Consider the following 26,501-nt stretch of genomic DNA (forward strand, 5'->3'; position numbering starts at 1 on the left):
CCTTTTTAGAACTAGGAAGGGCAGAAAGCTGCCAATAGAGATTTCTCCTTTCTTCTTTCCTCCTCCTCCTCCTCCTCTTCCTCCATTTCTCTAAATAAACCTTGGTTCTCAGGAGTGCTCAGCTAGTGCCCTATGTGCTATGTCTCCAGGGAGAGTGGAGATTTCTGAGGATGTCTCAGTTCCCACTGGGTGGTGGCAGAGATGCATTTGAAGCTGGAAGGATGGTTTCTGGAGGATGCAGAAAAGATGTAAACCTGTCACTGTGGACAGAACAGTCAGATACAAAGATGAACGCAGCGGGATCTGATGACTCAGATATTAGGGGCGCTGGCTGGTCTACCAGAGGAACCGGGTTTAATTCCCAGCACCCACATGGCAGCCCACACCTAACTATAACTATGTTCTTGGGGAGCTGACGACCTCTTCTGGCCTCCTTGGGAAGCAAAGAATGAAGGTGTACAAACGTACAGGCAGGCAAAACACCATACACATAAAATAAAATAAAAACACAAAAATTTAATGCAAAAGGATTTTGATGATTTATAAAAGAAATGTCACATGGCAACTTAATTTATATTTACAAATTAAAAACAAATTTATATAACTGTATTTACACAACAGTACATTAACCAATCATTAGTTAAAATGTTATAGATAAGTGTTGAACAGATACAACAAAACATAAGGCAGGCTTTCAATCCTTGGATAATCTTTTTGTTTTTGTTTTTGAGTTATAGCCCCGGCTGTCCTGGAAGCCCCTTTGCAGACCAGACTGGCCTCGAAGTCGCAAAGATCTGCCTGCTTCTGCCTCCCAAGTGCTGGCATTAAAGGTACCACCACACAGACTAGGGACCTCTTACAGTGTGCCTAACCACTGGGAGACACTGGTCAGGAAGCAGGGTAAAGGGGACTGACAAGCTTTGGGTGCCCTGCCTTTTACCTCTATTTTGGTGTTGAATGGAGCACAATCCTATGTAAATGCTCTACCACTGAGCCAAACCCCTGGCCCTGAAAGTCCCTTTAAACTGTAACCAGAAGCATAAATCAAGACAGACTGAAGGGAAGAAATGTAAGACATTTAAAAAAGTTCTAATGTAGCTAGAAAAACCTGAATGTGAAAATGTGTTCTCCAATTCATGGGCCAGTGATGTGAATCAAGGATGCTATTCTCTGTGACTGACTGGGTACCACGCTTCTGCTTTGTAGATCACCTGCCAGGAGTCGGGCCCGGGTGCTGCCGAGGCAGGCTGGCAGTGTCAAGACAGTAGCTATGGCTCCCACTGCTCCAGTCCACTTAGAGCTTTATCTGCACATTAACAGCCATGGGGGAAAGAGTGTCAGCCAAACACTTGTCATTGGCCCTGCACTTGGAAGCCACCATCCCTGGTAAGTGCTGGGCATTCCTGCCCTGCAGCCAGGGAGGGAATGCTTGACAGCTGCCTGGGCACGGATCCCCCAGTACCGCTGCCAGGCTGCCGACTCTTACTGTGGCTGGCAGTTCTTTGGAGACGTTATTGAGGTCTAGGTGTCAGGGAGAGTTGGCAAGCATTTTTATAAGGGAAGTAGACAAAAGCAGGTATTTTAATAAGATCTGAAATGATTTATCTGATTTAATTAACCAAGTTTATCAGTGTGTGTGTGTGTGTGTGTGTCCATTTCAGCTTCATTTCCTATGCCCTTACCTTATATCATACTGCCTTTCCTGCAGCCTGATATGTGAACCCAGTATACGGCCTGGCAGATATACTAGTAATAATTAAAAACAGCTCATTTTATTTTTTATTTATTTTTTTAAAAGAGGACCAGCCTCTTCTTCTTCTTTTTTTTTAAAGATTTATTTATTTATTTAATGTGTGTGAGTACACTGTCTCTGTCTTCAGACACACCAGAAGAGGGCATCTGATCCCATTACAGATGGTTATGAGCCACCATGTGGTTGCTGGGAATTGAACTCAGGACCTCTCCAAGAGCAATCAGTGCTCGTAACCACTGAGCCATCTGTCCAGCCCAACAGCTCATTTTATATGATCTTGGAACTAGTAACATTTCATGATTACCATACAAATATAAGTACTTTTTTTCTCTCACATAGAATGCTTGCACATTCAAATACCAAAGGCACTTTCAGTTTCCATGATAAATAAAAACACATTAATTATTGTTTGTTGTCTTCAGTTTCTGTGTCCGTGGTGGTCACTGAGAGCCCAGCTCTGCACTTCCCCTTTGGCAAACAGCGTGAAGAAAATGGCCCCAAACACGTTAATAGCAGCAGCGATACAGAAGACAGTCTGCCATTCCCTAATAGTGTTCTGGACAGGGAAGGAAGAGGCAAAGGGAAAAAAAAAGTTTGTATAAGAAGGCGGCAGTCAGAAGGCTGTGAGAACAGAAATGTTCACTGATGTCTGTGCCTGAGCAAAGCTGATACCCGACCGCAGGAGGACTGAGGAGAGATTCTTCAGTCCAGCACCGACTGACCATGAGGGGGAACCGGTTCATGTAGACATGACAGAGACAGACAGAGCAGACTGACCGACCACTCTGCTTCTATAAAAAGCTCAGACAACGCTAACGGCTGTTGCCCTCAGTGGTGAGGGGGCATGGCAGGAAAAGAGAACAGCCTTGCTGAGGGGCAGTGTTCTGCTCCATGACAGGACAACAGCTGCCCACACATATCAATGTCTTGAATGTGTATTGAGCTGTCTCCTTAGGCTTTGTGAATTGTCCTAATGTCTCTCTTACAACTTGTCCCCACCTGTCTTTACAGAACCAAGTTCTCTCCCATCTCCTTTCTTCCTTCCTTCCCTCTCTCTTTTCCCTGAGACCAGCTTTCACTACGCAGCCCAGCCTTCGCTTCCGAAGGGCTGGGTTACAGGCACGTGACACTGTGCCTGCTTTTTCACTTCTTTGTTTGCTTTAGGGATCCCATGTGTCCTGGGCTAGCCCTGATCTTGCTCTGGAGCTAACAATTCCTGTCCTCTCCCTTCTCTCTCCCATCTCCTGACTGCTGGGCCTATAGGCACACACTATTAGCTGGCTTAAGCTAGTACTCTTCACTTGGCCTACCATAAGTCCTCCAGATGTTCATGATGACTCTGGCTGCTTTCAATTCACTCTCGCTCCAGTTTCTTGACACCTCACTCACCTGATGATTCAGTTCATGCAATTATTATTTTATACTCTTTGTGTTTCTTGCTGCTGAGATTGAACCCAGAGCCTTGTGAGTGTGGCATTTTGCCACTGAGTCATGTCCCTGCCAACACATACACACTGTGTTTGGTGAAAGATCATGACTGTTAAACACCTAGGCTCTAAGAGCAGGGGGTTGTGGCACGTGCCTTTAATTTCAGCACTCTGTTTCAGGACTTCTTTATGTTCCCAGGTACATTTTTAGTTTTCCTATTATTTTTTGTAACTAAGTCTTTAGACGAATAGATATATTTATTATTATTATTTTTTAACAGGGTTTCTCTTTGTAGCCCTGGCTGTCCTGGAACTCACTCCCAGGCTGGCTTTGAACTCAGAGATCTGCTTGCCTTTGCCTCCTGAGTGCTGGGATTAAAGGTGTGAGCCACCATGGCCTGGTGACATTTAAAATTTTTGATGAAGTCATTTTAGCCTTTTTTTTAAAGTTAGGATTTTATTTTTCATTTTTTAATTTGTGTCTATGTCTGAGTGTATACCATGTGTGTTCAGGTGCCTGAGAGGACAAGCGTTACACATGGTTGTGAGCCATCCATCATCTCTCTGGAGATGTTAGAACTGAACTCATCCTTTGTAAGAGCAGCTGGTGCTCTTAACCTTGGAGCTAACTCTCCAGCCCCACTGTTCTCTTAAAGGTTTTATACTGCACTTCTGTTTGCGAGTGTGTGTGCGTGCAAATATGTGGGCACGCATACTACAGTATATGTGTGGAGGTCCGAGGTCATGGGTCAGTTTTAGCCTTCCACCATGCTTGTGGGTCCTGGGCATTGGACTCAGGCGTTGGTGCCTCTACCCACTGAACCATCTTGAAGAGCCAGCACTGTTTTTTTTTTTTTTTTTTTTTTGGTTTTTCGAGACAGGGTTTCTCTGTATAGTCTTGGCTGTCCTGGAACTCACTTTGTAGACCAGGCTGGCCTCGAACTCAGAGATCCACCTGCCTCTGCCTCCCAAGTGCTGGGATTAAAGGCGTGTGCCACCACCGCCCGGCTGAGCCAGCACTGTTTTTAGAGCCAGCCCGGTCAACGTGCTGAGCTCTGGGCTGAAGATTTTCATTGAATTCTACCATCCTGCCTAACCCCCAAGGCGTGGTCTCTGAAACAGTACACTTTTTTCTTTTTCTTCTCTTGTGCCGAGATTACAAGATATGAGATACTCTAACTGCTCCATTATGCTCAGTTTACTGCTGGGAATCAAACCCAGGGCTTCATCGATTCCAGCGAAGTGTTCTATTGTAGCAACTGAGCCACACCTCCTCCAGCCTGAACACAGACGCGCCTGCATCCACTAAGGCGCGTCATTTTCCACTCACTGACTCACATTCCCACCCAGTAAAGCAGCAGCTCTCAACATAAACTTTATTTTACTTTATATTTTTGTCACAAAGAATTTCATAAAAGCCAGGGGAGTTGGCTCAGTGTTTAAGAACATTTACTGCTCCTGCGTAGCAAACCTGGGTTTGGTTCCAGGACCTAGATAATGGCCGACAACAGCACTCATGTGTTGCTTAACTGTGTGTAACTATAGGTCCACAGAACCTGAGACCGCCTTCTTTTTTTGGGGGGCACTGTATGTATTTGGTTTAGATATAACATCCAGGCAAAACATCCATATAAACATTAAAAAACACTCATAATTATAATAAGCTCAATTTGACAAAGATGTGAAACTTCCAAATATTTTTAGTTTAAAAGCCAAATTTTTACTTACATCAGGGGTCAGACTTTTAGCAATGATGGGTCCCGTCATCCCGGGAATAGTGGCAAACGTGTTTGTGATGCCCAAGAGGATGCCAGCATACCTGGGAAGAGAGTTTCACAGAGACCTGTGTCATAGGTTAGCTCCTTTACAGACAGATCCCTGTGTTGAGACATTCTGTCTCCATGAAATGACTTATGGAACCAGGATTTTATATTTTAGTAAAAACCTTGCATTTATATTTTTCTTTTCTTTACTTTTTCCCAAGACACAGTCTTTTTGTGTCTTGGAACTCAACTCTGTAAACCAGGCTAACCTCAGACTCAGAGAGATCTGCCTGCCTCTGCCTTAGTGCTGGGATTAAAGGTGTGCATCACCACTGTCTGCTTGTAGTTTGTAGTTATGATAAAGTCCAGGGGGTACCTATTCCTGAGCAAAGAAATCAACCTTGGAGGCAAGGTGGGTTGGTTCAGCCTAGGGCAGGCAGGTCAGTGGCAGAGCCTTTTGTAAGACTGCTTACACTGGGGGGCTGGAGAGATGGCTCAGTGGTTAAGAGCACTGACTGCTCTTCCAGTGGTCCTGAGTTCAATTCCCAGCAACCACATGGTGGCTCACTACCATCTGTAATGAGATCTGATGCCCTCTTCTGGTGTGTCTGAAGACAGCTATACATATACTCATACATGAAATTAAAAAAAAAAAAAAAGACTGCCTACACTGGGTTAGAAATAAAAACAAGTGAGCACAAAGGCCCATAAAACAGCACACACGGTGACACGGCTGCAGATGGGATTCCTCTTGTTAGAGAACTTTTGTTTCATGGATCTACCAGGAGCTTAAGAGTGAAAACACTTGTGTTAGGGCATGGTGTGGCATGGGGAGGGGGGTGCAGTGTGGCAGCAGCGGCAGTGGCGGGGGGGGGGGGGCGCACAGTCAGGCAGTGTGGCCCGGTGAGGCACACCTTTAACCCCAGCAATATCGAGGCGAAGAGAGAGGAAGATCAGGAGGATCAAGCCTTGGCTATGTATCAAGTTTGAGGTTAGCCTGGGCTGCCTGCCATCCGACTTCAAAACCCAGAAAGGAACAGATTATAGGCTGGGGGTGTAGCTCAGTAGCAGAGCCCTTGTCCAGTGTGCTTGAGGTTGTTTTCAGTCTCTAGCATCGAAACAAAGCTACTTCCTGGTGACAAAGCTCAATTTAAAAAAATTTAAATTTATAGATATTTTATTTTGTGTGTGTGTGTGTGTGTGTGCGCGCGTGCGCGCGCAAGTGCCACGGCATGCTAGCTGGGGTCAGAGGACAACTTTGGGACTTGGTTCTCTCTTTCCACCACGTGTGTTTCAGGGCTCAAATTCAGGTCACCATGCTATGGCAAGCTTATTTACCCACAGAACTATTTCTTTTCTTCTCTCTCCCCCTCCTTCCTTCCTTCTTTATTTTCTTTTGTTTTTTGAGACAGGGTTTCTCTATGTAGTCCTGGCTATGTGGAACTTGCTCTATAGACCAAGCTGGCCTCAAACTCACAGAGACCCGCCTACTCTGCTTCCTGAGTGCTGGGATTAAAGCCATGCACCATCACCGCCCAGTGCTACAGAACGATTTCAACAGTCCTCTAAATTAAAAAATTTGAAAATTATATAGACAAGAAAAAAATTAAGAAAGTAAAAGTCTATAATTCCTTCACTTAGAGATAATCATCTAATTAGCACCTTGGTAAATATACTCATTACTGGTGTATGCTTATACTGCCAAACATGTAATTAGACATGAGATCATATTAAATATACAATTTCACAACTCACTTGTTTCACTAATTACATATTTGCTGACATGTAAATCTTCACACATTGTCCTGGTACACAGGTAGGTCTACTTTGTACTTGTGGCAGAAAGACTTTTCTTAATAAGCTGGGGAAAGGTTTCTCAAGTGCACGGATTTATTTTAAGGGTAAATCTTAGGGAATCAGATATCTTCTATTGTTGTTTTTCCTGTTTTCAAAAAAATTTCCATTGATTGATTGATTGACTTTACATCCTGATTGTAGTCCTCCCTCCCAGTCCTCCCCCTCACACAGCTCCTCCCCTGGAATCAGATATATATTTTTTTTATCAATGCTTTGATACAAATCATACTTGGAAGGCAGAGGCAGGAGGAGCTCTGTGAGTTTGAGGCTAGCCTGGTCTACATAGCAAATTCCAGGATTCTGTCTCAAAATAAAACCAAAACAACCCAAAACCAACTGAGTTCTGTTGTTTAATATGCCGTAACGTATTTAAGAAACATGAGGACTGAAGAAGGCTCCCATGGCGAGGCCTTCATGGATTCCCATCCTATGAAGAACAAAGGCTTAGACAAAGATGCCTGCTAGCTCCACCATTGTGAGACGTGTCCCTGGACCAGCGGACAGCAGACTTTATTGTCTTCAGGTTCTCATGGACAGGGCTGTTCCCTTATATGCCACCAGATTTTTTTCCTAAAAGGATTTATTGTTTTATGTATACAGTCTCTTTGTCTGCATGTATGCCTGCAGACCAGAAGAGGGCATCAGAGTATGAGCTGCTATGTGGATGCTGGGAATTGAACTCATAAGCTCTGGAAGAGTAGCCAGTGCTCTTAACTGCTGAGTTCTCTACCTCTTACTCCACCAGATCTACTTAAAAAAAAACCCAAAAAGCCCTTTCAAGTGACTCAGGCGACCTAGCTCAGTTGGTACAGAGCTTAGCTGGCATGCAGGAAGCGCTGGGTTTGATTACTAGGACCTCATAAAGCTGAGGATGGGCTAATGAGGTCAACCACCACCATGACAAAGATGACCACCACATAGTAGACATATGAAAAACATAAAATCGGGGCTGGTGAGATGGCTCAGTGGGTAAGAGCACCCGACTGCTCTTCCGAAGGTCTGAAGTTCAAATCCCAGCAACCACATGGTGGCTCACAACCATCTGTAATGAGATCTGATGCCCTCTTCTGGTGCATCTGAAGACAGCTACAGCGTACTTACATATAATAAATAAATAAATAAATCTTAAAAAAAAAAAAGAAAAACATAAAATCTATCAGTACATATAAGTCGCTGAATTTTCTCAAAGTGAAACCATGCATCTAGTACTTCATCAAGAAACAGTTTACTGCTATAAACATTTTTACTATTATTATTTTGAGCAGAGCAAATGTAATTATTTTAAAATATATATTTTTAATTTACGCATATGAGCTTGTATGAGTTTATATGTTCCACATGTATACAGGTGTCTGATGTGGGACAGAGTGTCTTGATTCCCCTGGAACTAGTTCCAGTTGGTTGTGAGCCTTCTGATGTGGGTGATGGGAACTGAATCTGGGGTTTGATGTAAGAGCAGTAAGTGTTCTTAACCACGAAGCTACCTCTGCATCTGGAAAAGTGAGGGAGACTTATGGAAATGGTTCCAGGGATAGGCTATTATTAAATTCTTTTTAAAAAGTTATATTTTGTATGAATGTTTTGCCTCCACGTGTCTACCATGTGTCTACCACGTGTCCTTGTAGGTCAAAGGCAGCTGTGAGACTCATGGAATGTAGTTATAGACTGTTCTTTGAACCGAACCCAGGTCCTTTGCAGAACAAGCATTCTTTTTTTTTTTTTTTAAGATAGATTTATTTATTTTATGTATATGAGTACACTGTAGTTGTTTTCAGGCACCAGAAAGGGCATCAGATCCCATTACAGATGGCTGTGAGCCACCATGTGGTTGCTGGGAATTGAAATCAGGTCCTCTGGAAGAACAATCAGTTCTCTTAACCACTGAGCCATCTCTCCAGCCCCCAGAACAAGCATTCTTAGCCACTGAACCAGGTCTCTAGCCCTCTCATTATTAAATTTGGAGGCGGATCAGGCTGGCCCGGAACTCTCCATTCCTGTTTCTGCCTCCTGAGTTCTGGGATTACAGGTACACCCAGTCATAAATTTCTCTTTGAGGCCAAGCTTTAATACAGATTTAAGCCCAGGCCTTTAGAGAGGAGAAAGAGGCACGTAGAGAAGACAGTTCATACCTAAGAATGGGCTTAGATGTTGCAAGAGGGTCAGTTACAAACTTTCAGAGACAGGGTTTCCTGAGCCACAGGCTGGCCTTGAACCTCACCAAGTAGCTAAAGATGGCCTTAAACTCTTATTTTTTAAAATATTTTAAAATTATGCATACGTGTGTGTGTGTGTGTGTGAGAAAGACTAGAAGAGGGTATCAGATCACCCTCTTCAAGGAATCATTGGCAATTGGGAGTCACCCGATGTGGGTATTAGGACTTCAGCTTGGGTCACCTGTAAGAGCAGCTCATGTTCTTAACTGCTGAGCCATTTCTTCAGTCCTCACCTTGAACTCTCCTTTTAAAGATTTTTATTTGTGGTAAGTGTGTGTGTGTGTGTGTGAGTGTGTGTTTGTGTGCGTGTGTGGGGTCAGAGGTTGTCAGATCCCCTGGAACTAGATTACAGGCGGTTGTGAGCTGTCCGCCGACATGGATGCTGGGAATAAAACTCAGACCCCCTGGAGGAGCAGCCAGAGCTGTGTTCTTACGCAGATCCTCTGCAGAGCCGCCTTTCCAGCTGCCTGCCTCTCCCTTAAATTTTTGCCTCTTCTGCTTCTCCCTCTCCAATCCTGGGATTATAGATGTGTGTTACTATACCCAGCTGCTACAAACATTTCAAGATGGTTGGCCTACCTTTTAGACTGTATATACTTTAATGTACGTAGCTAGGCTATTCCTTTCCTAGTGAGAAGCCTACAGGGATAGTTTAACATTTATCTCAAAAAGGCTGTAATGGCTCAGTATGATGGTGCCCGCCTGCAATCCTAGCACTTGGGAGGGGGAGACAGGAGATCAGGAGTGTGGGCAATTCTTGGTGACATTTTGTGTTCAGGGCCAGCCTAGATTACAGATGCTAACTAACTACGTAAAGAAGAGGAAGAACAGCTGAGCGGCCTGTGTGGCGAGCCTTACTCCCAAGAATGGCACACCCACACCTTCAGACCCGCAGTGTGCTCACTCCAGGTGCTTACATCTGCCACAGCGTTCCTGTTACCTCACTATTCATCCTGCCACCCACACTTCCTGCACCCTACCACTCATTTAGCCTCTCTTCTGGGAAGGGGAGCCTTCTGTGCCGCTCCAGCAGTTGTCACAGAATCTTCACTGTCATCCCGGTTAGCAAGACAGGTAACCGTCCTGGGTCTCCAGCTTGCTGACTCCGAGCGCACGCTCTCAAGGCCAACTCAGGCTTCACTTTCCCCTCTTCTGTCCACTGCCTTTGCATGGCACCTTGCCTTAGTCAATGCTATCTCAGGCTAGCCATGCCTGGACCATTGGCTCATGCCCACCATGGGAGCCTAGTTCCACAAAGGGTAGTGCCTCTCTTACACACGTGACCCAAAGTTGCCCATTTGAGATCAGGAATTTTGTACAGGTGGAACCAAGTGTAACATTTTGGATTACATACCAGGGCTGCTGACTTTCTACAAACTGTTGTATGAATCAGTTCATTCTATAAACTATTCTCTCTCTTTCCTGAGGTGCTATGTGTGTCTTTTAAAACTCTAGTTTTTACAGATTACCCGGATGATGTATCATTTAATATAATTAATTCTATGTCCCTCCCAAGCACAGGGTAGGATCTAGAGTCTGGATTTTAGAGCTCCTGATTTAGTTTGATGCCTTGTTAAAGAAATAAAGGTGGAGGGTTTCAGCTAACCGCAGCTCCCAAAACGGCCTTGTAAGCGGATCCTCCTGATGTTCACCCAGACACCTGCAAAGTCCTGGCCCAAATGAAAGAAATGTTTCCAGCTTTCATGCAGTCCTACTGTGAGATGCTGCAAATTCTACTAGGACCCTTAACATCTGGCATCTAGGTTGTCAGCTACTGATCTGAAATTGTTTTCTAATTTTAAAAGATCCCTGAGTAATAATAATAAAAAGAACAACAACAATAATAATAATGATGATAATAAATAATTCTGCGGTGCCTGTTTCAGCCATCTACAAACATCCATATTTTTATACTTGAAGCCCATACACAAACCATATAATAAGTAAGCCAAGATCTTTTTGGCTCATTCCCCTCAGGGAGTACAGCTTAAATTAACCAAGCTTGGCAGGACCTCTCTCCCCCTCTTTTTTTAAACCATTAGCACCTTGGCAGGAGGAGGAACCAGCTGCAACGTTGCCAGGACTTTCTACCGACAGATCCTAAGTACAGACAGATGCTGTGAAATACTAAGTGTCAGCACCAAGACGCCCATTCAAGTATTTATATTCCCCTTGGCCAGGAAGTGCCATTGAAGAAGGACGCCTACAGATGAGAAAACACGCTGCACAGATTCAGTCAGTATTTTCTGGTACTGGAGTGTGTCAGGCACCATAACAAACCATACGTAGGTAAACCGTGGCTTTACCCACAGTGCTGCATACCTGTAATCCCAGCAAGAGGATGCTGAGGTGGGAGATTGATACAAGTTTGAGGCTAGTCTGTTTTAAAATCAAACAAAAAAAAATCTTAATTTCAATTTATGGAAGGGCTTGGAAAATGCCACACACATATTTCATGTTGATAGGAATATTGACTGTCCATTGGAAAAACTGAAAGGGGTTTTTAAGTACTTTCCATATCTCATCTAATAGTAAGATCAGTTCTGTGAAGACTAACGAGATGGCTCAGTGGGGAAAAGCCGGGCTGTCGTGAGGATGAGAATTAGAATCTTAAGCTGGGCAGTGGTGGCTCACGCCTTTAATCCCAGCACTCAGGAGGCAGAGGCAGGCGGATTTCTGAGTTCGAGGCCAGCCTGGTCTACAAAGTGAGTTCCAGGACAGCCAGAGCTACACAGAGAAACCCTGTCTCGAAAAACCAAAAAAAAGAATTAGAATCTTAGTGCCCGTGAGATAAGACACGCAAGGCATCCCTGAAAGTGCCTATAACCCCAGCTTTACAGCAAATGGATTAAGCAAGACTGTTGGGGTTTGCTGGCTCCAGCCTAGCTAAGACTTGAGCTCCAAAGGCCCAGGAAGAGGACCAGTGCTCTGGCGCTCTCTTCTGGCCTCTGGATGCACACAGGAAGAGGACCAGTGCTCTGGCGCTCTCTTCTGGCCTCTGGGTGCACACAGGCGCATGAGCTGTGGCTTTGCTGCAGGGATCCTGAGCGTCCTTAGCACCTTCATAGAGGAGGAAGAACTGGATATGATTATTCTCTTTTTCCTTCTCTTATGGCTAAGGGATAGTGCGCGCGCGCGCGCGTGTAAAATATCACTGGCTTTCTTTTGTGAGCATATTAACATGCTTGGGTTAGGTTTCTTTTATCTTTTTGTTGTTATTGTTTTGAGACAGGGTTTCTCTGTGTAGCTCTGGCTGTCCTGGAACTCACTCTGTAGACCAGGCTGGCCTCGAACTCAGAAATCCACCTGCCTCTGCCCCCTGAGTGCTGGGATTAAAGGCATGTGCCACCATGCCCGGCAGGTTTCTTTTATCTTAAAACAAAACAAAAAGCCAAAAATTTTTTTTCACAATACGTGTCCCAGAACTAGATGGAATATGAAGTTGATTTGTTTAAACCTCTTTTGTTATGACATACCAAGGCAGCAATTTCTTTTTGCCTCTCCAACAAATTCCTCTGTCTATACTACTAGCCCTTTCCCTCATTTTGTGGTGCTGGGAACCAACATCCCTAGGACTCATTCGTGGTGAGGAAAGTGTTCTACCACGTAACTATATTCTCAACTCCTAGACACACTCTTCTCTCTCTCCTCCCCTCCCTCCCTCCCTTTCTTTCTTTCCCCTTTGAGACAGGGTTTCTCTGTGTAGCCCTGGCTGTCCTGGAACTCACTCTGTAGACTAAGCTGGTCATGACCTCAGAAATCCACCTGCCTCTGCCCCCTGAGTGCTGGGATTAAAAGTGTGCGCCACCAAACCCATCTGATCCACTGTTTCTTTAGCTTGGCTAACTTCTTTGCACTGTTTCTTCAGCCTTGGTGTTATTTAAATGTCTCAGCCATAGTTTTTTTGCTTTTATGAAACAGGCTACACTGTGTAGGTCAGGCTGGCTTCAACCTGTCATCCTGTTGAATACCAGGACTATGGACATGTTCTACTCAGCCTGGAACAAAACCAGGTCGCTTTACTTGCATGGTTTTCTTGTCTCCCACCGTTGAGTAGGCTGCGTCTGTTAGGGCTTGTACCAACGGATATTTAGTATTTGTTGAAAAAAAATTATACTACACTACAACTGCTTAATTTAAAAGTAGTTCATTCCTGTCTTTGACTAATCTCAGAAGCAGGCACCGAATCTTTTCCTAGAGTCCTGTGGGGTTCTAAATGCGAGTATGTAAACTTCAGAACTGTTTGCTGAGGGGGTGGGAAGACAGATTTTGACTAGTGCCTCAGACTTGAATGTGTGCGAGATTCACCCAGGGATCTCCAAGTGGAGATTCTGTGGTGCAGCCCAAGACTTTACATTGCTCATCAGCTCTCAGCTGATGCCCCCGGTGTGCACAGCATACTGAATGGGTTACTCAAAACCCTTCCAACTTTTCACTCTAGGATCCCGCAAGATATGTAATCGAAAACATGTTTCATCTGCAAGGTTTTCTTCTTTCTTTCTTTCTTTCTTTCTTTCTTTCTTTCTTTCTTTCTTTCTTTCTTTCTTTCTCTTTTTTTTTTTTTCTTTTTGGTTTTTCGAGACAGGGTTTCTCTGTATAGCCCTAGCTGTCCTGGAACTCACTTTGTAGACCAGGCTGGCCTCGAACTCAGAAATCTGCCTGCCTCTGCCTCCCAAGTGCTGGGATCAAAGGCGTGTGCCACCACCACCCGGCTGCAATGTTTTCTAGATTCTTTTTCTTTTGGTTTAAGGGGCAGCATTAATCTTTGTGTTTCACTTTATTGTCTGCAGTGCTAGAGGCTAACCTCCCCCCTCCCCCCTCCCCCATGGCAGCATTACACATTTTCAGTAAGTTCTCTATCACTGAGCCATGGCTCCAGACCCTCGTATTTACAATCACTGTTTATCTCCTTGAATCTGTTTAGGTTATCAGGCTTGGTTATGACTCCATAAATGTTAACATTTCCTCCACCGTGAAACTGGTCAAGAACACCTACCTACCTCATTAGACTGTTTTCAGGATAAACAAATGTTTGTACAAGTGACTACTAAGCTATTAAGTACTAGACAATGGCATTTATACATAAGTAGCACAGCAATTGACAACTGGAAAAATCAATAGCTCTATTCTTTGTCACTTTGTTATTTGAGACAGGGCTCTCTCATTGCCTAGGCAATCGTAAACTCACTAGGTATGTAGCCAGGGATGCCCCAGTTACTATGAAGCTCTTTGTTAATAAAACAGGCATCTCTATGTTCCGTTTCCAATGGAACAGCTTCTAGTGCCTCAACTCTTTCAGCTTCGAAGTGTTTCCCCTGACCCCTTCTGTCCCCGCCTCCCCCGAGACACGATTTCTCTGTGGAGCCCTGGCCGTCCTGGAACTCACTCTGTAAATCAGGCTGGCCTCAAACTCAAGAGATCCACCTGCCTCTGCCTCCCAGTCCTGAGATTAAAGGTGTATATCACCACTGTCTGGCAAAGTGTTTATTATTACAGTTATGTTTATAACTTTCAAATTATCACTAAATTTAACCAAATTTCCTTGCAATTAGCTTTCACTATTAAACTCCTTTAGTTCACCCCTTATCGATATGTATATTCAACACAGCTCCTAGTTTGTAAAGTTCAACGACCTCTTCCTTTACATTTTACAGCTATTTTAAGGTTGCTGGTATATGGTAAATCCTCCCAACATTATGTATGCTTTTGTGACTAAAACCAACAGGCAGGTGTTGGAATTAGAGATGTGATCTCCCACACTTAGTTGGTGTTCTGTGATCTGTTTCTGCTGGGAATGGTCCTATGTAGAGCTCTAAGGCCGTCTAGTTGGAAGGAGCTTAGCCCCTTATTAAGAAGATTAAATTAGGGGGCTGGAGAGATGGCTCAACAGTTAAGAGCACTGACTGTTCTTCCGAAGGTTCTGAGTTCAAATCCCAGCAACCACACGATGGCTCACAACCATTCATAATGAGATCTGATGCCCTCTTCTGGGGTGTCTGAAGACAGCTACAGTGTACTTACATATAATAAATAAATAAATCTTTAAAGAAAAAAAAAGATTAAATTATTCTCTTCTTCAGCTGTGGGGCTTGATCTCAGGACTTCATATGCACAGGGATTGCTCTAGTAGCTGAACTCCAGGATGAAACCCCAATCTTGATTCATATCTTTTTTTTTGTTTTTCGAGACAGGGTTTCTCTGTGTAGTCCTGGCTGTCCTGGAGCTCACTCTGTAGACCAGGCTGGCCTTGAACTCAGAAATTCGCCTGCCTCTGCCTCCCGAGTGCTGGGATTAAAGGCGTGTGCCACCACTGCACGGCTTGTTTCATATTCTTGTATTTTTTTTTCATATGAGCAGGTTAATTTCAAAGGTCTGTTCAGGTTCTTTCTTTAATCAATATGTAGCCTAGGCCGGCTTTGAACTTTCTGTGATCCTCCTGCCTCAGCCTCCATGATGTCAGGATTATAGAAGTATGCCACCAGACCTAGTAAGGCCTGCTCAGGATCTCTCTGAGAGGTGTGGACAAGGGCTTGTCTTGGTGTGTCACAGGAGTCAGAGGGCTCTAACATCTGGCTAGGTGCAGTCTGGGATATTTCAGAGGTTAGAAAAAAAAACCTACTTCGCAATTCCTCCTAAATTAAATAGAGATCCATTACTTCCTATAAGTTAAGTTCCCCAAATCTTCAGAGGAGAGGTGCTCAGTCTAGTCCCTCTCTTTATCCTAGCTGGAAAAACAGAGCTCCATGGCTCAGAGAATGTTTCTAGAGAGGAAGATATAAAAACCTGTCTGGGCTCAAAGTAAGAATTTTAGCTTCAGATTATGGATCATGGATCTAGCATTAGTTAGCTGTGTGGTGGAAGACACTTAATTCCCCTGAACTTGAGTTTCTATACAGTAAGTCAAGAGCCCCACCCCCCAACTCACTGGACCTCTGAGGACAAACAAGAGGATGTTTATGTAAGAGACTGGAAGCAGCCTCGTCCTGGACACCCGTGTTTACATACAGGTAACGTGATAAATGTCAGCTGGGCAAGACAATGGCTCCACTCTTTTATAATTGTTTGGTTTGTTTTTTGAGAAAAGGTCTCTTATTGGTGCAGCTGGCCTTGAGCTGCAGCCGAGGCTAAGCCTGGCATTTTGTTCCTCCTGCCTCTACTTCCTTGATTCATAAAGGAAAAAAAATATATACATACACATACACATATATGTATATAATAATAATTTTACCCTAAAGCGTCCATCTTGCTGGCTCCATTTTATTTATTTGTCTGTTTATTTGATACATGGTCTCTTCTGTCCTAGACTGGCCCTGAACTCCTGATTCTCCTGTTTTCATCTTCCAAATTCTGGGGTTGCAGGTGCGTGCTGCAGCGCTCAGCTTATGTAGTGTTGGTGACTGAATCCATAGCTTCCTGATTGCTAGGCAAGCATCCTAGCAGCTGAGCTGAGGTCTCAGCTTTGTCTCTGACAAAGAGGGCTCTGTTACTCATCTGTGCGGTAAGGCCACCGAGGTGCCAAGCTTGGTGACTGTCCTGAGGATGGGCTATCACAGCGCCTATTCCAGCTGGGACAGACCCACGGCAGCCACACTTCTGTGTGCAGGAGAACCCTATGGTGGCAGTTCAAGGTTTGAAAATTTACTGGCTGTGTAAACTGAAATCCAGCAAAAAACTTAAAGTGATTCCTCTAGTAGTCAAAGTCACGGAAAGCAGAACTAAGAATGGTGGCTGCCAGGATGTGGGAACGGGAAAGGTGGCATTAGTGCTGGTTCAAGGGACACAGAATTCCAACTGCAAAGATGTAAAAGCTGAGAGACTCCAGGTGGTAATGGCTGCAAACAGTAGCGTGTTTTACGTTATCTATGTTTTACATGACTGTAAGAAACGAAAATCACAGCCATTCCCAGCAAACCTCTGTATCTGTACTCACGAAGGAGCGATATCCAGATGGTTGATGCTAAATCCAGAAGAGGCGAAGCCTCCCAGCGTCGTGGATATGGTTAGGAACGCAACGGCCAAGGAATAGTCACAGCCTATAAATCCAGCCGCGACTAGGAAAACCGCAGGGCCAACCATTCCTGGAGTTACAAAGTTGTAGGAGAAAAAGAAGCGCCATTACGGTAGTTGCTCAATTTAAAACCGTATAACCCTGAATTGGACAGTGCTGCCACCTACTGTACAAACACGGAACTGCCTGGAAGACCAAAGCATCTTCATTGCTTTCATCACTAGAAAGAAAGCCTGGCAGGAAATACAGGATACAACTCCTGTAATAAGAAAAGGAACCCCCCCCCCCTTCCCTCCGCCATGCTATTCAATCTGCATGTGATGAGAACTCAGCCTACATCTACAGAGCTGATCATCAAAGACAGAAAGACTGGAAAGCAGGGCGGAAGGGAGAAGCAACAGCTGATGCAGACTGCGACTAAAATTCATATCATCAAAGTATACAAATTATACAATAAACTCCACTGGAGGCCGGAGAGAGGTCTCAGTGGCTAAGAGTGCTTCCTGCTCTTCCAGAGGACCTAAGTTTGGTTCCTAGCACTCATGTTGGGTGGCTCACAACCATCTGTGACTCCCAGCTCCAGGGTGACCCAGTGGCTTCTGCAATGGCACACACACACACACACACACACACACACACACACACACACGCACGCACACGCACGCACACGCACACACACGCACACACACACACACGCATGTACAGACGCACGCACGCACATACACACACACGCACATACACACAGACACACACACACGCACGCACGCACACGCACACACACACACGCATGTACAGACGCACGCACGCACATACACACACACGCACATACACACACACGCACATACACACACACACACACACACACACACACGCACGCACGCACGCACGCACACACACGAGCACATGTTCACACGCACACATGCACACATGTTCACACGCACACACATGCACACATACGCAGACAGACACACAAATATTACACAAATAATAAACTTTGTTGGATGTAGTTAGAAATCAGATCCATCTTGGTTCTAGGAGTTGGTAACAAAAATGCATATTATTACACACAGCAGGTCCACGGAAGAAAACATATCAGATTGAACTGAAAGAGAAATGATTTCCTTTACAGATGACCAAAGTCAGGGCAGGAACTGGACAGGATGGGATGGGAACTCCTGTAGTGGGTGCTCGGCAGGTGTTTGAAGCCTTTACCTGGAATGGGTCTTTTCATCATATAGTTTAAAAAAAAGGTTTATTTTACGTGTATGGGTGTTTTACTTGCATGTAAGCCTGTGCACACACCCATGTCTAGTGCCTGTGCAGCTAGAAGGGGACATCAGATCCCAAGCAGCTGTAGTTACAGACAGCTGTGAGCTGCTGTGTGGGTGCTGGGCACGGAACCTGTGTTCTCTGTAAGAGCAGCCAGTTCTCTGGGCCCCAAATCTACATTTATCTGAATTTCTGATGCTCTTGGCTCTACTTCTCAAGGGCTGGGATCACCAGGCCTGCCTCTCAATTTCTTTTTCTTTTTGTAGATGGAGTCTCATCATGTTACCCTGGCTTCAAATTCCAGGCCTCAAATGATTCTCTGGCCTCAGCTTCCCCAGCATCGGGACTACATACAGTATGTACTACGCTGACTGGCTATCAAAAAGGCAAAGGTACCAGTCGCTGCGGAGGAGATAAAGGTGGGCCTGAAGGTTGAGTGGACCACAATGACCAATGATTTACTCAGTCCTGCTGACATAATGAGCATCTCAAAAGGAAAAGGTTTGGCTTGGGTATTGTCTTAGTCAGGGTCTCTATTCCTGCACAAACATCATGACCAAGAAGCAAGTTGGGGAGGAAAGGGTTTATTCGGCTTACACTTCCATGCTGCTGTTCATCACCAAAGGAAGTCAAGACTGGAACTCAAGCAGATCAGGGAGCAGGAGCTGATGCAGAGGTCATGGAGGGATGTTCTTTACTGGCTTGCCTCTCCTGGCTTGCTCAGCCTGCCCTCTTATAGATCCCAAGACTACCAGCCCAGAGATGGCACCACCCACAAGGGGCCTTTCCCCCTTGATCACTAATTGAGAAGATGCCTTACAGCTGGATCTCATGGAGGCATTTCCTCAACTGAAGCTCCTTTCTCTGTGGTAACTCCAGCTGTGTCAAGTTGACACAAAACTAGCCAGTACAATTGACCCCTTGTCAACTTGACACACAAACACATCACTAGTAAGCCTCAACCCTTACATTCTTATTCATCCCCAAGGTCTAAACAACTTTAAACATCCCACAGTCTTTACATATTCTTAAAATTTCAATCTCTTTAAAATATCCATCTCTTTTAAAATCCAAAGTCTTTTTACAATTAAAAGTCTCTTAACTGTGGGCTCCACTAAAATAGTTTCTACCTTCAAGAGGGAAAATATCAGGGCACAGACACAATCAAAAGCAAAAATCAATCTCCAACCGTCCAATGTCTGGGATCCAACTCACAATCTTCTGGACTCCTCCAAGGGCTTGGGTCACTTCTCCAGCCATGCCCTTTTTAGCACACGTGTCGTCCTCTAGGCTCCAGATGCCTGTACTCCACTGCTGCTGCTGCTCTTGGTGGTCATCTCATGGTACTGGCATCTCCAAAACACTGCATGACCCCTTCAGTCCTGGGCCTTCAATTGCAACTGCGGCTGCACCTTCACCAATGGCCTTCCATGGCCTCTCACAGTGTCGAGCCTCAGCTGCTCTTTGTGACCCCTTCATGCCTTCAAAACCAGTACCACCTGGGTGACCCTTACATATTACCAAGTCCCGCTGCAGCAGGAGTACAAACTTGGCTATCTCTGGAACACAGCCTCTTTGTGCTTTCAGAAAACACTTCCCAGAAGACGTCACCTCAACGATGCTGGTCTCTTCTTAATCACCGCTAATTTCTTAGCTCCAGCTAACCAGCATCAATAGTCCCAGTAATGCAAAGTTTTTGCTTTAGTAGTTCTGGTATCTTGTTAATCACAGCTGATTCTTCAGCCCCAGCTAACCAGAACTACAGAATCTTCATAATCAAAACAGAAATGGCCCTGAAAAGAGTCTTTAATCTTCCCTCTGAAATTTCACAAACCAGACCTCCATCTTCTGCACTGTTCTCAACATTATCTTCCGAGCTCCTATACAACATCTGACAGAGCTCTTAACAGCGAATGGATCTTCAAGCCCAAAGTTCCAAAGTCCTTCCACAGTCCTCCCCAAAACATGGTCAGGTTGTCACAGGAATACCCCACTCTGCTGGTACCAATTTGTCTTAGTCAGGGTCTCTATTCCTGCACAAACATCATGACCAAGAAGCAAGTTGGGGAGGAAAGGGTTTATTCGGCTTACACTTCCATGCTGCTGTTCATCACCAAAGGAAGTCAAGACTGGAACTCAAGCAGATCAGGGAGCAGGAGCTGATGCAGAGGTCATGGAGGGATGTTCTTTACTGGCTTGCCTCTCCTGGCTTGCTCAGCCTGCCCTCTTATAGATCCCAAGACTACCAGCCCAGAGATGGCACCACCCACAAGGGGCCTTTCCCCCTTGATCACTAATTGAGAAGATGCCTTACAGCTGGATCTCATGGAGGCATTTCCTCAACTGAAGCTCCTTTCTCTGTGGTAACTCCAGCTGTGTCAAGTTGACACAAAACTAGCCAGTACAGGTATAGTGGTCCGGGTCTGTAATCCCAGCTCTCGATAGTTGGAGCAGGAAAGGGGTGATTTTTGAGGCCAAACCTAGGTAGCATAGCATGGAGAATCTGTCTTGGAGACAAGCAACTGAGCTACCGAGTAGCCATGCTTGTAACTCAGTTACTCAGGGCAGTGAGGCAGGAGGATGACTTTTGGGTTCCAGGCTGCCTGAGCTATACAGCAAGTTCCCCAGCAGCCTGGCCACATGGTCAGATTTTGTGACAACAAACCAAGCAACCAATAACCAACTAACAACACACCCAGAGGGTGTGAGTGAGGTCTAGGTGAGCTTCCGGGCAGCACAGCTCCTCGTGGTGTCAACCTCTGGAGGGAGGTGGCTCCATTGCCCTTCCTATAGACCTTGCCCTAAGGATTTTTCTACCTGGCTATTTCTCTGTTCCCCCTGTAACATCCTCTATAATAAATGAACAGTCAGAAACAAAGTCTGTGCCCTGAGTTCTGTGAGTCAGTCTAGCAAATTAACTGAGCCCAAGGACAGGCCACGGGAACCCTAATTAATAGTTAGCCAGTTAAAAGTGTAGGTCAGAAGCCTGTTCTTGTGACTAGCCTCTAAGGTGGAAGAGGGCAATCTTGTGAGACTTAGCTGTTTCACATAGCTTGTGTGCTGCAAAGCTGATTGTGTGTGGGAAAATCTCCCATTTTCATGACCAGAGACAAAGGGGTTTAGAGTGTTATGTGTACAACTGGGAAACAAAAGAAAACTTGGTTTATTTCACTTACCTACGAGGCTAAAAATTCTCCGAACGCTTATAGTTGAAAAGTTCCACTTGACCCTTAAATAGTCAGCGGCTTGACCACAGAGGATCATGCATAACCAACAGCCAAAATAAGGCAATGCAGATAAAAACCCGTTCTGGAAGAGGGAAGGAGACCCAGGATTAATTATGGTAGAACACAGGAGTCTTAGTCAACCCCGACTTCTTGAAAATAGCAGACCTAGTGGAGCAATGTGGCGATGTCCACATATGACACATATATGATTAGCATCAGCTGCAATCATGGCACCCAGTCCGACTCATCCCTGTGACAGCCGGCCTCATGGGGAAACATACTGCCTGCTCCAGGTCTTCCTGGGTGTTACCTTTGTTTGTCTTTGTTTTTCAAGACAGGGTTTCTCTGTGTAGCTCTGTCTGTCCTGGACCTCACTCTGTAGACCAGGCTGGCCTCAAACTCACAGAGACCCACCTACCTCCTGAGTGCTGGGATTAAAGGAACGTGCTACCACATCTAGCTACTGTAAAGTTTTTTTTTTTAAGATTTATTTATTTATTATATGTAAGTACACTGTAGCTGTCTTCAGACAAACCAGAAAAGGGTGTCAGATCTCATTACAAATGGTTGTGAGCCACCATGTGGTTGCTGGGATTTGAACTCAGGATCTTTGGAAGAGCAGTCAGTACTCTTACCTGCTGAGCCATCTCGCCAGTCCTACTTTAAAGTTTTAAAATACAATTTTACACACAAGCTTCTCAGAATCAGCCCTACTGTGAGCAAAGGACAGCTCATGTGTTTCATGAATACGCTGACTTTTAAGGAAAAGAGAGTCGGCTTGAACAACTGCATTTCTATTCAGCTACAGATTTATTTTCAAATCATAACCTCACTCAGTGAGATAGGGTCTCAGGGTCTCTGTCTCTCTCTCTCTGTCTCTCTGTCTCTCTCTCTCACACACACACACACACACACACACACACACACACACACACACACACACACAGGCATGGGGTGGGGTAGAGTTGGGGGATGGGAGTTCAAGGCCATCCTGGTCTACCAAGTGAGTTCCTGGAGAGCCAGAGCTACAAAGAGAAACCCTTTCTCAAAAAAGAAATAAATAAACAAAAAAAAAAACCCCAACAAAACAAAGAGAAAAAACAAACAACAGAAAAAAAAATTAGTTCATCAGAACACAGAAGACACAAAGGTCTTAAGTCAGGCTCACTACTGCTGGAATGAAGCACCAAGACCAGAAGCCACTCGGAGAGGACAGGGCTTATTGGTTACTTATCATGAATCACAGTCTACTCAGGGAAGCTCTGGCAGGGACTCAAACCAGGCGGGGCCCTGCAAGCAGGAGCTGCTTACTGGCCCGCTCCATGGTGGTGGGGGGTGTTGCTCTCAATGGAGGTTCTCGCCTCTCAAATGACTTAGTTTGTGACAAGCAGACATCAAATCTAGCCAGCACAGAAGAAAATGACTGAATTTGATAAAGGTAAAAAGGAATTGTGGGTGTGGCTCTGAAAATGCATTCTAGAGCAGATAGTTATTTCCTCTTACCTCTTGAACATTGAACCTTAGGATTTCCTTCATATAAGTTGGCAGTAGCGTCAATAAGGTGTAAAAAGACCAGTTGTAGGAGAAATGTGCTACCACAATTGCCCAAAGTGGCAGTGACTTCAAGATGGACCCCCACGGCACCACCTTCTGCGAAGAAAGCTGAAGGGAAGGTCAAATTAGGAGACGCTACAGCTCTGCTAACACTTAGCCACACACACCATTGGCTAAAACTCAGACTAGAGCACACAACACCAAATCCAGTTGTGCATTCTAGATCTGAACATCAACTCTGTGAAATGCTAAATAGCAAAATAATTAACCAGTTTTAGTTGTTTCATTAAACATATTAACTAAAAAATCTTTGACTGATCAGAGGAGAACATACGTACAGTAGAATTATCAATGTCACCAAAGCTACATGTGAACATAAGTATGTAGACTTATCAATGTCACCAAAGCTACACGCGTCTGAGCTACCTGATACATCAGTGCTTCGGTAAAATGGAGAACGGTGTCATTATCACAGCTGGAGGCTGACATGAAGGAAAAGTGAAGAGATTGGAAGGACTTATCAGGATCTGTTTTTCATTATCCAGTCTCCATTATATTAAAATGGTTTATAGGAACTGTGCATGCAGGGTGTGGTGCTCTACACATGTAGCCTCAGATAACCACGGGGTTTCAGCTGGAGGGTGATGTGAGCTCAGAGTTTGAGTCTAGCCTGTCAGCATCTCAGGGAAAGAAGCAGGAACAGAGAGTGAAACCAGCTGAGGGTCTTAAATGCAGCCAGTGATGGTGACATGGCCTTCAGAGCAGAGGTATCTGAGATAATGTGCTGGGTCAAAGAAAGCCACATGACGAGGCAGGAGAAAAGGTTTAGCTGTTGACAGTGCACACTTCTCTTGCAGAGGACCTGAGTTTGGCCCCCAGAATCCACAATGGGTGGCTTATATCCTTCTGTAACTCCTGGGGACCTGACACCTCTGGCCTTGGAGGGCAACTCCATTCTCATGCACATAGCGATACACAGACAAAAATACATAATTTAGAAATATAAAAATAATTCTTAATTTAAAAAGACATGAGGATATCTATTTATACTCATTTAAATTCTAAAATAGACGTTAAACTACTACTATTTAATAAATGGGTTGGCCCTAGAGTATGAGTTTGTCACATGCGGTAGAATTCCCCAATTCAAGGGGGTTAATAATGGCACCCTCTCTGTCCGGCTGTCCTCAGTTAGTGCCTGACTACTCACAAGGACTCCTGGGTGCTGATGCCCACTCACTGAGCCACACCCGTAGTTCCCAGAATGACCCTGAGAAGAAAAGAGTTTAGTTCAGAAAGAACTGCACTCCCTCAGCAGTACTGTAGATCCTCATTTCCTTCACTCATCCTAACTGCCTAAGACATGAACAACAGAAAGATCTATTTCAAAAACTGTTATATCAGTTTTTTTTTTAAAGACTTATTTATTTTATTTATATGAGTACACTGCTACTCTCTTCAGATACACCAGAAGAGGGCATTGGGTCCCATTACAGATGGTTGTGAGCCACCATGTGGTTGCTGGGAATTGAACTCAGGACCTTTGGAAGAGCAGTCAGTGTTCTTAACTGCTGAGCCATCTCTCCAGCCATTATATCAATTTTTAAAATGTGCTAGAGTCCTTACCTGATTTTTTAATGATGAAACAATGTATTCTTTTTCATAATGGGAGATTGTCTTGTGAGTTTCTGGTGTATCACTGACTATCCACATCCATAAAATAAACCAGACAATTCCAACTATACCTTAAAATAGAAAGATAACAGTTAAATACAATTTGAATGTGTCAACAGCATTTTGTACCCATCTTGAAAAGATTACAGATCTATAAATGTAATGTAAAATTAGATTTAATTTCAAGCTTCAGCTCTTTAGTGGAACAGTAACTATTACTCTCTATGCACATGGGGGACAGATTCCAGACAGGGCTTTGCTAGGTCGCTCTGGCTGGCTAGGTATTCAACATGAAGCTCGGACTAAACTCTAGGTAATTCTCCTGCTTCAACTGTTAGGATCACATTATGTGTGACCATGCACAGCCTCAAATACTCTCTAATGAAATGAATCCAAGACTCAGCTGATCAGAGTCTGCAGGTAGACGGATTTATAATGGCCTGCAGATTTTTGTTCTGTTCAAATCTTCCTCCCTTAGTTTCCCAGTCTCCCAAGTGCCACCATGGCCATCTTGGCTCAGTACAAATTTTTTTTCTGTCTTTTTTTTTTTTCTTCTTTTTTTTTGGTTTTTCGAGACAGGGTTTCTCTATAGCCCTGGCTGTCCTGGAACTCACTTTGTAGACCATGCTGGCCTCGAACTCAGAAATCCACCTGCCTCTGTCTCCCGAGTGCTGGGATTAAAGGCGTGCGCCACCACGCCCGGCTTCAGTACAAATTTTAAATATTTATTTCATTGTACTAATATAATTAATCCCTTGAACATATTCATAACCAGAAAAGAAAACCTGTGACCATTAATAGGTAGTCCTAATTTCCATCTCTTCCCATGCTGTGACATCCAAATATTAAATTTTCATTTTGTTTCTAATGGATTGTCTATTATGGACAAGAAAAATTTAAGAATGAATTTCTAGCTGGGAGGTGGTGGCACACTCCTTTAATCCCATCACTCAGGAGACAGAGGTGTATCTTTGTGAATCTGAGGCCAGCCTGGTCTACGGAGCAAGTTCCAGGACAGCCAGTGCCAAGGAGAGAAACCCTGTCTTAAAACAAACCAAACAAAAACAGCAAAACAAAGGACCCATTTCTATAACATACACACACATCTATATCTATATCTATATCTATATCTATATCTATATCTATATCTATATCTATCTAGCCATCCAACCAGATATCTGTTTCATTCATTTTGAAGGTCCATTTTCTGTAGAAAATACCTGTGTAGTAATGTAATTTATTAAGAATATGTATGATCCTGACAATCAATTTAAGAAATGAATGCCTTCACACTAAAAGAAAGGAAAAAGATTAATCTCCTCAGGGGAGAGAGAACTCCCTATTTTGCTTAAGAGAAAGTCCAGCAGGTCACACTGGGCTGATCCTGCCAGCCATAACAACCTGGGAAGCAGGTTTTCTGCGTTTCAGAACACTGTACTGTGATTTGATAATGTTTCCTTCAGTGAGTTAGAATAGGGCTTAGGGCTTTTTTTGGTTTCCCTGTTGTTTTTGCTTGTTTTGTTTCTTCCTTTTTTTACCTTTGGTTGTCCTGCAACTTGATCTGTAAACCAGGCTGGCCTCAAACTTAGAGATCCATCTGCCTCTGCCTCCTAAGCAGTGAGATTAAAGGAGTGTACCACCATTGCCTGGCCTAGAGTAGCGCTTCTTAAGCCTTTTCTTTTCTTTTTTTTCTTTTTTTTCCATTTTTTATTAGGTATTTAGCTCATTTACATTTCCAATGCTATACCAAAAGTCC

At 44.3% G+C, this 26,501-nt stretch overlaps 1 protein-coding gene across 5 annotated transcripts in view; it reads right to left on the bottom strand.

Annotated features, from left to right (window-relative positions):
* Window positions 1-496: 496 nt before the first annotated feature.
* Slc17a5 (solute carrier family 17 (anion/sugar transporter), member 5) overlaps window positions 497-26,501 on the bottom strand; it is a 51,559-nt gene continuing 25,554 nt past the window's right edge. For all 5 annotated transcript variants that reach the window (NM_001276452.1, NM_172773.3, XM_011242737.3 and 2 more), the window contains exons 6-11: window positions 24,698-24,816; window positions 23,021-23,179; window positions 21,467-21,599; window positions 16,944-17,091; window positions 4,909-4,999; window positions 497-2,309 (exon numbers count right to left, since the gene is read on the bottom strand). In NM_001276452.1, the coding sequence (NP_001263381.1) occupies window positions 2,172-2,309; window positions 4,909-4,999; window positions 16,944-17,091; window positions 21,467-21,599; window positions 23,021-23,179; window positions 24,698-24,816 (788 nt within the window). In that variant the 3' untranslated portion in view covers window positions 497-2,171. The remainder of the gene's footprint in view (window positions 2,310-4,908; window positions 5,000-16,943; window positions 17,092-21,466; window positions 21,600-23,020; window positions 23,180-24,697; window positions 24,817-26,501) is intronic.

The sequence above is a fragment of the Mus musculus genome, chromosome 9 (assembly GCF_000001635.26).
Source record: "Mus musculus strain C57BL/6J chromosome 9, GRCm38.p6 C57BL/6J".
Taxonomy (NCBI): domain Eukaryota; kingdom Metazoa; phylum Chordata; class Mammalia; order Rodentia; family Muridae; genus Mus; species Mus musculus.